General features: G+C 48.8%; 1 protein-coding gene across 1 annotated transcript in view; it reads left to right on the forward strand.

Annotated features, from left to right (window-relative positions):
* Positions 1–14,046, forward strand: part of FLII (FLII actin remodeling protein) — a 43,837-nt gene that overhangs the window by 442 nt on the left and 29,349 nt on the right. The window contains exons 2-6 of the mRNA XM_056866176.1: positions 7,284–7,394; positions 10,362–10,433; positions 11,196–11,276; positions 11,619–11,704; positions 13,168–13,329. Of these exons, the coding sequence (XP_056722154.1) occupies positions 7,284–7,394; positions 10,362–10,433; positions 11,196–11,276; positions 11,619–11,704; positions 13,168–13,329 (512 nt within the window). The remainder of the gene's footprint in view (positions 1–7,283; positions 7,395–10,361; positions 10,434–11,195; positions 11,277–11,618; positions 11,705–13,167; positions 13,330–14,046) is intronic.

A 14,046-nucleotide genomic window follows, 5' to 3' on the forward strand; every position in this document is an offset into this window, starting at 1 on the left:
TGGGCGGCCCGGCAAGAAGGAGCAGGAGTTTGTTCGCCAAAGGGTCTTCCCTTTTTCATTTCATTTCATTGACCTTTATTGGCGTCCCAAAAGACAGAGATAGGAAAAACAACAACACTATACCTCCAAAGGGCAATACATATAAGTTGCAAGTCGGGTTCATAAAACTTTTCTTGTTCTTTAAGAACTCCTGTAAGAAATATAATATCCTGTTCCAAGGATCAATACTTCCACCCCTTGGACCTGGGGCTGCCGGTCAATGACATATATGTGCTCTCGCATGGTGTTGGGCTAGATCACTGGTTCCCAACCTTTTTTGGGGGGGACCAGGGACCACTAGGACTTTTTTGTTCGGGGCCGGGACCCCAAGGTTCAAAATAAAAACTCCGGGGATTTGAAAATAAACTTGAATCATAACTGTGAGTTAAACATTCCACTCAGAATAATATTTGAATATATATTTTTATAATAGAGAACTTTTAATTGAAAATATTACTTTATTAGGGGTTTATAGCTTTGTTTCGCGGACCTTAATTTAGTTCTCGCGGACCCCTGGTTGGGAACCAGTGATCTAAAGAGTGGCAAATCCAAGGCAAGACCCCCCCCATGCATAAATGGCCTTTGAAGACAAGCGCACTGGTTGGGAACCAGTGTGCTAGATGCGAACCCTTATATTTTGGGCTTAGCATCTTTATAAGTGCAAGTATGCAGGCTTAGCATAGAAGCATATATTTCCAATACATTTCCCATAGCATATCTAATGATTTCAGGCATTACATTTGGAAACTGACGAATGGGGCCTTTGCGTTTGGCTCCCGGAGAGGTTCATGCGCCTCCCCCGTCCAAACTTTGGCCATTTATGCCTTGGATTTCCCACAGTGGCTCCCAACCTTTTTTGGGGCCATGCCCCATCTAAGCATCTCTAAAATCCTGATGCCCCCCCCCTGCCCCATGACATTGTCCCCAGCTGACCGCCGTGCACATTCTGATTTTAATCTTTAAAATGTCGCGACATAGATTTATATACTGTATCTGAGGCCCCTAGGACCATAAGAAATGCAAAAAATGCACCGTTAATAACTCATTCTCGAATCGCCCCCCTTAAAAATCAAATGCCCCCCCCGTGGGGCGTGCGCCCCACGTTGCGAACCACTGCTCTAGATGCACGTTTCCCCCATCCACATCCCCCAAACTCAACATCAAGCCGCCATGCAGAGTTTTGAGAACTCGGAAGGGGAAAATGTGCATCTAAAGCAGTGGTTCCCAACCTTTTTTTGACCAGGGACCCCTAGGACTTTTTTGTTCGGGGCAGGGACCCCAAGGTTCAAAATAAAATTACCGAGAATTTGAAAATAAACTTTAATCACAACTGTTAGTTAAACATTAAACTTAGAATAATATTTGAATATATATTTTTATAATAGAGAACTTTTAATTGAAAATGTTAATTTATTATGGGTTTATAACTTTGTTTCGCGGACCTTAATTTAGTTCTCGTGGACCCCTGGTTGGGAACCAGTGATCTAAAGAGTGGCAAATCCAAGGCAAGACCCCCCCATGCCTAAATGGCCTTTGAAGGCAAGCGCACGGTTTCCCTTGGTCAGCCCCCTGGGTGATTCTGGGCTGACGCTTGACCCAGGGAACCGCCTGGAAGCGTGGTGGAAATGTTAATTTTGAATCTGGGACGCGTGTCGGCCCTTTCGTGCGAACCGGTGCGGGCGCATGATGCGCCAGCGGTCAGCTGTGGCTTTTGCGAACGGGGATTGTCATTTCTCAGCAAACCTGGTAACAGTCTCCTGTGGCTGCTGAGCAAACTTTTCCTCCCCGATTCATACTTGTATGTTGTTGTTGTTATTTGCTGCTTATTATTTTGCATTGTTGATACAGCTTTATTTTTTGCTAATGCCACCAAGGCTTGATGATGATGATTTATTAAACTTCTACCCTGCCCTCCCCGGTATCGCCGGGCTCAGGGCGGCTTCCACCCGGATCAATACAACACAAACTCCTTGTGTGGTATTGTCAGGAAGTATTGGTTGCATGCACAGGCCCCTGTGGTCCTTAAGAGAAATTTTTTTTTTGATAGCCTGTTAGTAATAAATTTATTTGCTTTGTTTACACATGAACACATGAAGCTGCCTTATACTGGATCAGACCCCTGGTCCATCAAAGTCAGTATTGTCTACTCAGACCGGCAGCGGCTCCCCAGGGTCTCAGGCAGAGTAAGGTCTTTCCCATCACCTCCTTGCCTGGTCCCTTTAACTGGAGATGCTGGGGATTGAACCTGGGACCTTCTGCATGCAAGCAGATGCTCTGCCACTGAGCCACAATCCCTCCCCTCCCATGAAGCTGTCTTATACCGAATCAGACCCGTGGTCCATCAGGGTCAGCATTGTCTACTCAGACTGGCAGCGGCTATCCCAGGGTCTCAGGCAGAGGCTTTGCCATCACCTCCTTGCCTAGTCCCTTTAACTGGAGATGCTGGGGATTGAACCTGGGACCTTCTGCATGCCAAGCAGGTGCTCTACCATGAGCCACAATCCCTCCCCTCCCATGAAGCTGTCTTATACCGAATCAGAGCCGTGGTCCATCAGGGTCAGTATTGTCTACTCAGACTGGCAGCGGCTCTCTAGGGTCTCAGGCAGAGGTCTCTCCCATCACCTACTTTCCTAGTCCCTTTAACTGGAGATGCTGGGGATTGAACCTGGGACCTTCTGCATGCCAAACAGACGTTGTACCACTGAGCCACGGCCCCTCCCTTGCTTAACAAATTTAAATACGTGTAATAATATGTGTAATAATAAATATGTGTAATAATGGTTAGAGTGTCAGATTGGGATCTGGGAGAACCGGGTTCAAATCCCTGCTCTGCCATGGGAGCTTGCTGGGTGACCTCGGGCCAGTCCGACGCTCTCAGCCTAACCAACCCCGCAGGATTGTTGTGAGGATAAATTGGAGGAGACGAGAACAGTGTTTGGGGCCCCACTGGGGAAAAAGGTGGGATATAAATGAAGTAGCTGATGGAATTATGGTGTACCGATTATTTATATGGGGTGGACGGCTCGGTAGTTTCAGCAGACGACACAGGCCTCTGCCCCATGGACTTTACAATCTCAACAAAGATCTCCTTCTCTGGCTTTCTGTAAATTATCATGCAGTCATGGTGCTATATAATATATATATTTTTTAAAGACTGGTATTATGAATGGACTAATTTATATCTGTAACATGCTTGAATTGGGGGGGGAGACAGGTCTCTGCCCAAAGGAGCTTACATCCTCTGGGGGGGGGGGAGAAAATGGGTGCGCGCGCATGGAGTACCATGCACTCCTAAGCCCATTAGCGCCCTTCTAAGCGCACCGAAGCCATCGGTTTTAGAAGGGTGTTACCCTGTTTAGGATTCCCTTCCTAGACTTTAATTCAGGGACAGTGTTTAGACCTTGTTCCTACCGTCACACGCGAGAATCGCGCCCGTTTCATTTCAGTCGGGGCTTGGACTCCCTCACCGCGTTAAGAGTGCTTTTAGGGCCATTCCTCAATTTTGGGGCCCGCCGTTTAAAATCCGTTCATTAAAAAAACATCAAAACCCAGCTTCGTCTGTCTCCTCAAATGACAGGTTTGGGCATTTGCTGTTAGCAATTTCTGTCTGACTCCCGGCGTTGATGGATTGCGTGGGGGTCGCGAGAGCCAGCGTGGTGTAGTGGTTAGAGCACTGGTTCCCAACCGGGGGTCCGTGGACCAGGGAACTAAATTAAGGTCCGCGAAACAGAGTTATAAACCCGTAATAAATTAATACTTTCAATTAAAAGTTCTCTATTATAAAAATATATTCAAATATTATTATAAGTTTAATGTTTAACTAACAGTTATGTTAACTAACTAACAGCGTGGTGTAGTGGTTAGAGCACTGGTTCCCAACCGGGGGTCCGTGGACCAGGGAACTAAATTAAGGTCCGCGAAACAGAGTTATAAACCCGTAATAAATTAATATTTTCAATTAAAAGTTCTCTATTATAAAAATATATTCAAATATTATTAAAAGTTTAATGTTTAACTAACAGTTATGATTAAAGTTTATTTTCAAATTCTCTGAATTTTTATTTTGAACCTTGGGGTCCCTGCACCGAACAAAAAAGTCCTAGTGGTCCCTGGTCAAAAAAAGGTTGGGAACCACTGGGTTAGAGCGAGGGAACTCCAATCTCAGGCGCAGGTTTGAATCCCCCCCCCCCACCCTTGCTGGGCGACCTTGGGCCCGTCACGCACCCTCCGCCTTGCCTACCCCACAGGGTTGTGGTGAGGATAAAACGGAGGGCAGGGAGAATGTGACACGCCACGTCATAAGCGAATGTGCTAAGTGATAAGTACATTTACTTATTTACTATTTAGAGCGGGGTTGTGCGTGTGCCTTCGCCAGCATCGCTGCCGTCAAACATATTCAGTGAGTCCATCCACTAATATTTGGTTTGAAGTCATGTGCTAAGTTGGCGCATCATCTCCAATGCCTTGAACATTTGAAATGACCTAATTATACCGAGTCAGGCCGCTGGAGCTGTCTAGCTTAGTATTTGCTCTTCCGACTACCGGCAGAGAAAGGTTTTTCTTAATGCTCACTGGCTGAGATCCATTTTCAACTGGAGATGCCAACAATCGAACCCGGGCCCCTTCCATGCGCAAAGCTACTGAGCTACATGCTGCTTCCAGCCCGTGTGGGGTAGGGTTTGCAGGGTCGGACTAGGAACTGGGAGATCCAGGTTCGAATCCCCTCTTTGGCTACGGAAGCCCGCTGGATGGTTTGGGGCCCGTCGCTGTCCATCCGCCTAAGCTACCTCGCAGGGTGGTTGGCAGGATAAACGGGCAAAGCCGTCTCCCTCGGTTCTTTAGGATCGGTGTCCGAATAGGGTTTGCAGGGTCAGACTAGGAACTGGGAGATCCCGGTTCGAATCCCCTCTTTGGCTACGGAAGCCCGCTGGATGGTTTGGGGCCCGTCGCTGTCCATCCGCCTACGCTACCTCGCAGGGTTGTTGGGAGGATATACGGGCAAAGCCGTCTCCCTCGGTTCTTTAGGATCGCTGTCCGAATAGGGTTTGCAGGGTCAGACTAGGAACTGGGAGATCCCGGTTCGAATCCCCTCTTCGGCTACGGAAGCCCGCTGGATGGTTTGGGGCCCGTCGCTGTCCATCCGCCTAAGCTACCTCGCAGGGTTGTTGGGAGGATAAACGGGCAAAGCCGTCTCCCTCGGTTCTTTAGGATCGGTGTCCGAATCGGAATGGTGTTCCGGGCTAACGGGTCCTGCCCTTTTTTCAGGGGTTGTCTTTTCTAGCCCCCCACCCCATGCCCCTCGGGACAGGATTAGTGAAAGAAGGTACAGGTAGAATACCCCTTATCGGGACATCAGACTGATCCAAAAAACTGACCCTTCGAGCCGGCATGCAGGCAGGTCCGTGCTGCCTGCTTTCAATGCTTCCTCTCACCTAAAAAAATAAAATAGCACACGCTCCATCGTAGGTGGAGACGGAAAGCCGGCCTTTGTATTCTGGTGAGATAGTGTGGTGGTAGGAACAAGGTAGGATAGTGGTGAGATAGTGTGGTGGTAGGAACAAGGTGAGATAGTGACCCCTTTGCTTTTCTGTTGGTTCAATGTGCACAAAAGTATTTAAAAAATATTGTTTAAAATGACATTTAGGCGATGTGTATAAAGCGTATCTGAAATGTAAATGAATTTGGGTCCCATCCCTAAGATACTATGTCTATGCAAAGATTCCAAAATATTCCGATATACGGAAAGGTCCGAAATGGGGAACGCTTCCAGTCCCGAGCGGTCCGGATTAAGGGATGCTCAACCTGTGCGCTGTTCGGCTCGAAGAAGAAGAAGAAGAAGAAGAAGAGTTGGTTTTTGTATGCCGACTTTCTCTACCACTTAAGGGAGAATCAAACCGGCTTCGAATCCCCTCCCCACAACAGACACCCTGGGAGGTCGGTGGGGCTGAGAGAGCTCTAAGAGAACTGTGACGAGCCCAAGGTCACCCGGCTGGCTTCATGTGGAGGAGCGGGGAATCGAACCCGGATCTCCAGATCAGCCTCCGCCGCTCACGCGGAGGAGCGGGGGACCGAGCCCGGTTCTCCAGATCGGAGTCCACCGCTCCCAACCACCGCTCTTAACCACTTGCTCTTGCGGCGTTCAGGTCGTTGTTTTGTCAAAGGGCTGGTGTCAGGGTCAGCACGTTTTCCCATTTCCACAAGGCTGGGGGCGGGGGACCATCCTCCGGGAGATAGACTGCGCTCGCAGTTGGGAGAGAGCCCTGGCCGCTCTTTTGTCCAAGCCACTGGCTCCCAACCGGGGGTCCGTGGACCCCCAGGGGTCCGCGAGAACTAAATTAAGGTCCGCGAAACAACGTTATCCACCCATCATAAATTAATATTTTCAATTAAAAGTTCTCTATTATAAAATATATATATTCAAATATTATTCCAAGTTTAATGTTTAGCTAACAGTTACGATTCAAGTTTATTTTCAAATTCTCGGCATTTTTGTTTTGAACCTTGGGGTCCCTGCCCCGAACAAAAAAGTCCTAGGGGTCCCTGGTCAAAAAAAGGTTGGGAACCACTGCTCTAAGCCACCGTCTTTTCTCGTGGTCTTTGGCGATGTGTCTCTCTCTGCCTTGTTTATTGCGCTTGGCTTTGCTGCGCATCGCAGGTATTGCCTTTTTTAGCAACGTTGGGGCCGTTTTTTCCAACACTCTCTTCGTGTCTTTGTCGCAAAGATTTTTTGGCAATTCCCCACTCTGGGAATCTGGTGAACCGGGTTCGATTCCCCGCTCCGCCGCATGAAGCCAGCTGGGCGACCTTGGGCTAGTCGCAGCTCTCTTAGAGCTCTCTCAGCCCCACTGGGTTGTGGGGAGGGGAGGAGAAGGGGATTATAAGCTGGTTGGGGTCTACTTTAAGTGGTGGAGGTAGTCGGCATATAAGAACCAACTCTTCTCTTTTTTTATATATATAAATTTTTATTGCTTTTATAATGAAACATACAAATAATAATAATAATAATAAAATCATAATCCAATACAACAACAAAAAAACATAAAACACACAAAAACATATACAGAGCATTAATACGATGCTAATACATTATTATTTGCTATCTTTTCCTTTAAAAAAGCCTATAGTGCCCTAAACCCTACCACCCACCACTGTGCCCTTCACCATTGGACTTATACATACATACCAACTCTTCTTCCCTTGAACGGCATCCGATCTCACCTCCCTTCTCCTCGCTTCGCACTCAGGGCGGCTATTTTCCTGAGCACGTCAAGTCTATGACCAGCTTGCGATGGCTGAAGCTCAACCGGACCGGCCTCTGCTATTTGCCCGAGGAACTCTGTGCCCTCCAGAAGCTGGTAAGGGGTCGGTCTTGCTTGTGGGGGTGCTTTGGGGTGCGGCAGCGGGGGACAGACTGCCTCGGGGGTTTGGCCCAGGGAATCCGAACTGGCGGACTCGCCAACTGGCATGAGCTGGCGGATCTGGGTTCCGGTTGCCGTCATGAGGTTTCTCAAGGCTCGGCTCGTAGATTTTCAAGGTTTATTGTTTTTTCTTCATAGCCGTAATAGGCGTGTGTCTACTTGTGTGTAAGGAAAGCCCGGTCGTTCAGGGTGCCGTATCCTATATCGGATATGAAAACTAGTTACAGCCCCTGGGGTGCGGCGTTCACTGCCTTGAGCCGGTCACTGTTTCTTAACCTACCTCGCAGGGCTGTTGTGGTAATAAAAGGGTTAACCACGGATGTCATCCTGGGATCCTCGGAGAAGGATACAGTAGTACCTCTTATCCAAAAATACTATTAAGTACAATTATGGATTTCTAAGGTCAATCTCTTTAAATCAGACAAACAAAATACAGGTTGTCAATTCACCAGGTAAAGTTCCAACATAAACATAGGCTGATTCACATTGTGAATGTGCCTGTTTAAGATTGAACATTATTTGCATATCAATAAATAAATTTTATTTGCGGCTTTTATGCCAGATAAAACAGGTAAACATTATTTGTGTAGTCTACAACCTGAATTAGTTTTGAATATTATTAGTGCAGCTGACAACCTGAACATGGTGATAGCGAACCTTACCTGTGGAATGTACCACCTGAATTTGTTGAATAACTGCATTTTGAATATCGACTTGTAACTCATTTATAATTTGAATTCGTTGAATTTTTCTCTATGTTTATGGGGGAACTTGACCTTTGTGAATTGACAACCTGTATTTTGTTTGTCTAATTTAAAGAGATTGACTTTAGAAATCCATAATTGTATTTAATAGTATTTTTGGATAAGAGGTACAACTGTATGCTTTTGCATTTGATATTTTTAGTGCCGTCATTCCCCCGTGGATCTGATGTTTATATCCTTGGAAGAGGGGCAGGGTAATAGTACAATGGATCACATGTGTGTGTGTTCAGTGCCGTCAAGTCGCTTCCAAACCCAATGTTCTCCCTCCTTGCTTTGCAAAAGAATCACAGCAGGGGGGAATAAAAAGAAAAAGAAATGAAGGTCTATAAAACCATGCATGGTGTGGAGAGCGTGGACAGGGAGAAGCTTTTGTCCCTCTCTCGCAATGCCAGAACGCGGGGTCCATCTGCTGAAGCTGGAGGACGAGAGGCTCAAAACGGATAAAGGGAAGTATTTCTTCACACGACACATTGTTCAGCTGTGGAACTCCCTGCCCCAGGATGTGGGGATGGCTGCCAACTTGGAAGGCTCTAAGAGGGGCATGGACATGTTCATGGAGGATAGAGGTATCCATGGCTACTAGTCAAAATTGCTACTAGTCATGATGCTTACCCATTCTCTCCAGGATCAGAGGAGCATGCGCATTATATTGGGTGCTGTGGAACACAGGCAGGATAAATGCTGCTGCAGCAGTCTTGCTTGTGGGCTTCCTGGAGGCACCTGGTTGGCCACTGGGTGAACAGACTGCTGGACTTGATGGGCCTGGGTCTGATCCAGCAGGGTCTTTCTTAAGTTCTTAAGGAAGAGTCCGAGGTGGGTGGGGGGAGAGATTGGGGAAGAAAGAAGGGGGAAGAAAGCCTGAAGGGGGAAGGAAATCATTGATCAGGTTGCGTACCTGTCCTCCGGATCCTCCAGCGGTTGCTGTTACAGCCGTGGGAGACCCTTCCATATGAATAAGGGCAGCCTGAGCCCCAGCTTACAGTGGCCACGGCCCCTTTCCGAACATCTCAGCCGGGGCCAGGGGAAGCGCCTGCGGGCGTCTTAGTGCCCACCGGCACCCTGGACTAGACCCTGAATTTGGGTCGCAAGGCAAGCATTATTTTAGCCGTGCGACGGAACGTATTAGCAGGACGTTGCGTGAAGCGTGCCATACAATTGCCCCAATTTTAATTCTCCAGTTTGTAGAATTAACTGGTAAATACATGAAGCTGCCTTATGCTGCCTATGGTGTGTCAAGGTCAGTATTGCCTACTCAGACCGGCAGCGGCTCTCCAGGGTCTCAGGCAGAGGTAGGTAGGTCGATCGATCGATCAATCAATCGATCATTTATTTGTGGCCCTTGGCAAGATAAAACAATGGACTAAAATGGTCTTACCGACAAAGGTTTACAGTCAGAGTCTTAAGTCACTTAAAAAAATAAAATAAATAACATCCAAGCTACATCTGCCATTTGGACTAAGAGTCTACTCTGTGGCAACGAATTTTCATTGCAGCCGTACAAAAGTTTGCTACCGGAGAGGTGATTGAGGGCTTATCTCCTTGTAGGAGCTTTTCTATCTTTTCTCTTTCCCTGTCGGGTCCCATTCTCAGTATTAGGGGCTCAATTAACTTTGAACGGGGTATAGGCAGACGTCTTTCACATCACCTACTGCCTGCTCCTTTTAACTCGAGAGGCTGGGGATTGAACCTGGGACCTTCTGAATGCCAAGCAGAGGTTCTACCACTGAGCCATGGCTCTTCCACTGATCCCCTCAGCAACCAGACCATTAGTCCCGCAAGGTCAGTGTTGCCTACTCAGACTGGCAGCAGCTCCCCCAAGGTCCTGGGCAGAGATCTTTCACATCACCTCTTGCCTGGTCCTTTTAAGTGGAGATGCCGGAGATTTGAACCTACGACCTTCTGCGTGCCAAGCAGATGCTCTCCCACTGAGCCAGGGCTCCTCGGCAAACAGACCATTAGTCCATCAAGGCCTATTCAGACTGGCAGCAGCTCCCCCAAGGTCTCAGGCAGCGGTCTTCCACATTACCCCAAAGCCTGGTCCTTTTAACGGGAGATGCCAGGGATCGAACCTGGGTCCTTCTGCATGTCGAGCAGCTCTTTGCCTGTTGTAACTGTGTGTCTGTTCCTCCTTTCCGAACAGGAGCATCTCTCCGTGAGCCACAACAACCTGACCACTCTCCATGGAGAGCTCTCTGGCCTCCCTTGCCTCCGGGTAAGCGTTTGCGGCCTCGTCACTGTAGGCTCAGAACCCCACAAACTGCCCGCCAGCCCCCTCCCCAAATAAATTGCGATGGGACGGTCAGAGAGTTGGAGTAGGATCTGGGAGACCCGGGTTCAAGCCCCCACCCTGCTGAGGAAGAGGTGACCTTGGGACGATCCCGTACACTCGGCTTGACCTACCTCGCGGGGCTGTTGAGAGGATAAAATGGAGAAGGGGAGAACATTGCAAACACCTTTGGGCCCCCATTTGGGAGAAAACTGTGGGTTATCAGTCAAGTAACACAAATCCCCCCTCTGGTGATAACCGCTTAGCCTGGTTGGGGTGCTATGAATGAAGAAATGGTTTGCCTTATAATGAGGCAGGTCTTTGGTCCATGTAGTTAAGCATTGCCTACTCTGGCTGGCAGCAGCTTTCCAAGGCCTCAGGCAGAGAAAGGTCTTTCCTTTGACCCTGATATCCTTTAAACCAAAGATGCCAGGGATTGAACCTGGGATCTCTGCATGCAAAGCTGATGCTCTTCCGTTGAGCCACGGCCCCTCCCTACATGCGGCTTCCTTACATGGACTAACACAGTCTTTCAAGGCTGGTATTGTTTACTCTGACTGGCAGCCGCTTTCCAACTTTCAAATCACCTCTGACCTGATCTGGAGATGCCGGGAATTGAACCTGGGATCTCTGCATGCAAAGCAGATGCTCTACCACTAAGCCCTACCCTACATAATGTCTCTATACTCCTTCCACCCTCCCCTCAAGGCCATCGTGGCCCGCGCCAATTGCTTGAAGAACTCCGGTGTTCCCGATGACATCTTCCAACTGGACGACCTCTCTGTGCTGGTACGTTTTCGGTTCGCTCCCCGGCAGGGGTCGGGTGGGCGGGGAACGATTTTACCGATTTTGGTTTGGGTGGGTTTCTCGCTAAGTAGGAGAGGTGAGGGCCCCTACTTTGTAGATTTAAAGATCCTCGGTGGAATTAAGGGGGTTCAAGTGAAAAAATATATCCGTGGTGGAAGACGGAGGGAGATCCAGTCCCCGGTCTGTGATATTCCTTCGCTGCTTTCAGTGCAAAGGGGGTTCTCGTTTAAAATCGATCGAGGGCAGATGCTGTTGGCAATTGATTCTGTGCCGGGCAGGAGGTTCACCCGTGTTTCTCCCTCCGTCCCACTCGTTTTGTCCTAGGATCTGAGCTACAACCAGTTGACCGAATGTCCACGGGAGCTCGAGAACGCCAAGAACATGCTGGTGCTTAATTTGAAACAGAACAGGTGAATTTGCAAAATCCGGGATTCCCGTAAAGAGGAATGGGGTGTGCTTGCTGTCCGTAAAACGGGCATGTTAACAAGTGAGGGTTGTTGGACTTGCCATGTTCAACAGCCCTGTCAAGTAGGCCCAGTATTGAAGATGGCGGTGGGTGTTGGATTGCCAACCGCCAGAGTTCTCCTGGAATTACAACTGGAATTACAACGAATGGCACCAATTAATAAACCCAGATTTTAATGGCTCTTTCAAAGAACTGTGTGTTATTATATTTATAATTTTTGCTGATTAGTGGAATGGTATGAATCTAAAGTTGTCAGCTGCTCTGAGCCCAGCCCTAGGTGGGAAATAGAGCAGGGTAAATATGGAATTAAATAAATAAACAGATCTCCTGATTACTAAAACAAGTGCCCCTGGAGAAAATGGCAGCTCTGGAGGGTGGACTCTTTGAATCATAGAGTTGGAAGGGACCACCAGGGTCATCTAGTCCAACCCCCTGCACAATGCAGGACATTCACAACTACCTCCCCCCCACACCCCTAGTGACCCCTACCCCATGCTCAGAAGATGGCCAGACTCCCCCTTTCCAGGATCCTTGGTCAATCTGGCCTGGAGGAAAATTGCTTCCTGACCCCAAAGTTGCGATTGGCATTATCCTGGGCATGTAAGAAAGGGCCACGAGAGCCAAAAAGCGACACAAACCTTCCTGCCTTCCCTCGTATGATCTGCCTACATTGAACTCTGTCTTCCCTAGTCTCCACCCCCAAATCGCCAGGAATTTCCACACCTTAGAGTTGGTAACCCTACCACCTTATGAGATCGGGGCCGATTTGAATCAGGGTTCACCTGTAGATTGATTTGTCTGTCCCTGACACCCTCTCTTCGAAAGGGCCCGAGGGACAGCCAACGAAGATGTATTTGGCTGCCCTCTCCAGTCTTCGGTAGACAGGGCTGACGGGAGGCAGAAGAGGAAGATAACGGGGCTCACTTCCCTCACGATCTAAGTCCCTCAGGAGAAACAAGGGCAGGATTGGGGGAGCACAAGAGGCAGAGCTAAGGCGACGCTGCCACTTAAAGGCCTCCCTGCAGAGGGAGTTCCAAACTTTTGGGGCCAGGGCCGAGAAGGCCCCGCTGGGTGTGCTTGGCCGACTCCCCTCTAGCATCCAGAAGCGCATGCAACGGAGCCTCTGGGGAAGATCTTAAAAGTAGGCTTCACAGGGGAGAAAGCCGTCCCATGAGGATCCCCACCCATGTCTGTTTTCCCGCACGTGCATGTTCTGGGAACCTGCTGGGAATCGCAGCGCCCTGGTGTGATTAAAAAAAATATATCAGAGGTGCGATCATGCATGCTCTTTACCCGTCCCCGCCCTCAAGCTAGTGCATAAGTCGCAGGAGCCAGAACCTGCCTGGCTGTTAAAGAGGGTGTCATCTATCTGTCTGTCTTTCCCCCCCTTCTCCTCCACCCCTGCAGCATTGACAACATCCCCAACCAGCTCTTTATCAACCTGACGGACCTGTTGTACCTCGACCTGAGCGACAATAAGCTGGAGAGCCTCCCCCCTCAGATGCGGCGCCTGGTTCACCTACAGACGTTGATTCTGAATAATAATCCGCTGATGCACGCCCAGCTCAGGTAAAGGGAGGGCAGGTGTGCGATGGACGGTGTAGGCAGTCTTGCTTGCTATGCGTATGCAGGCAAGGGAATTGGCTGGGCGTGCCGAATTCAGCCATCCAGAAGTTTTTCTCCATTCTGTTGTTGGAGCCGGCGTGGTGTCGTGGCTCAAATTTTGGACTTGGATCAGGGAGACCTGGGTTCGAATCCCCACTCAGAAGAAGAGTTGGTTTTTATATGCCAACTTTCTCTCCCTTTTTAAAAAAAGGAGAATCAAACCGGCTTACAATTTCCTTCCCTTCCTCTTCCCACAACAGACACCTTGTGAGATAGGTGGGGCTGAGAGAATTTAGAGAAAACTGCGACTAGCCCAAGGTCACCCAGGAGTGGGGAATCAAACCTGGTTCTCCAGATTAGTGTCCGCCGCTCATGTGGAGGAGTGGGGAATTGAACTCAGTTTTCCATATTAGAGTCTGCCGCTCATGTGGAGGAGTGGGGAATCGGGTTTGATTGCCCTTCACATGAGCAACAGACTCTAATCTGGAGAACCGGGTTCGATTCCCTGCTCCTCCACATGCAGCCTGCTGGGTGACCTTGGGCCAGTCACAGTTCTCTCCGAACTCTCTCAGCCCCACTTACAAGGTGTCCTTTGTGGGGCGAGGAAGGGAAAGTGATTGTAAACTGCTTTGAGCCTCCTTACGATTGAGGAAAGTGGGGTATAAAAACCAACTCTTCTTT

Source organism: Euleptes europaea, chromosome 21 (genome assembly GCF_029931775.1).
Source record: "Euleptes europaea isolate rEulEur1 chromosome 21, rEulEur1.hap1, whole genome shotgun sequence".
Lineage (NCBI taxonomy): Eukaryota > Metazoa > Chordata > Lepidosauria > Squamata > Sphaerodactylidae > Euleptes > Euleptes europaea.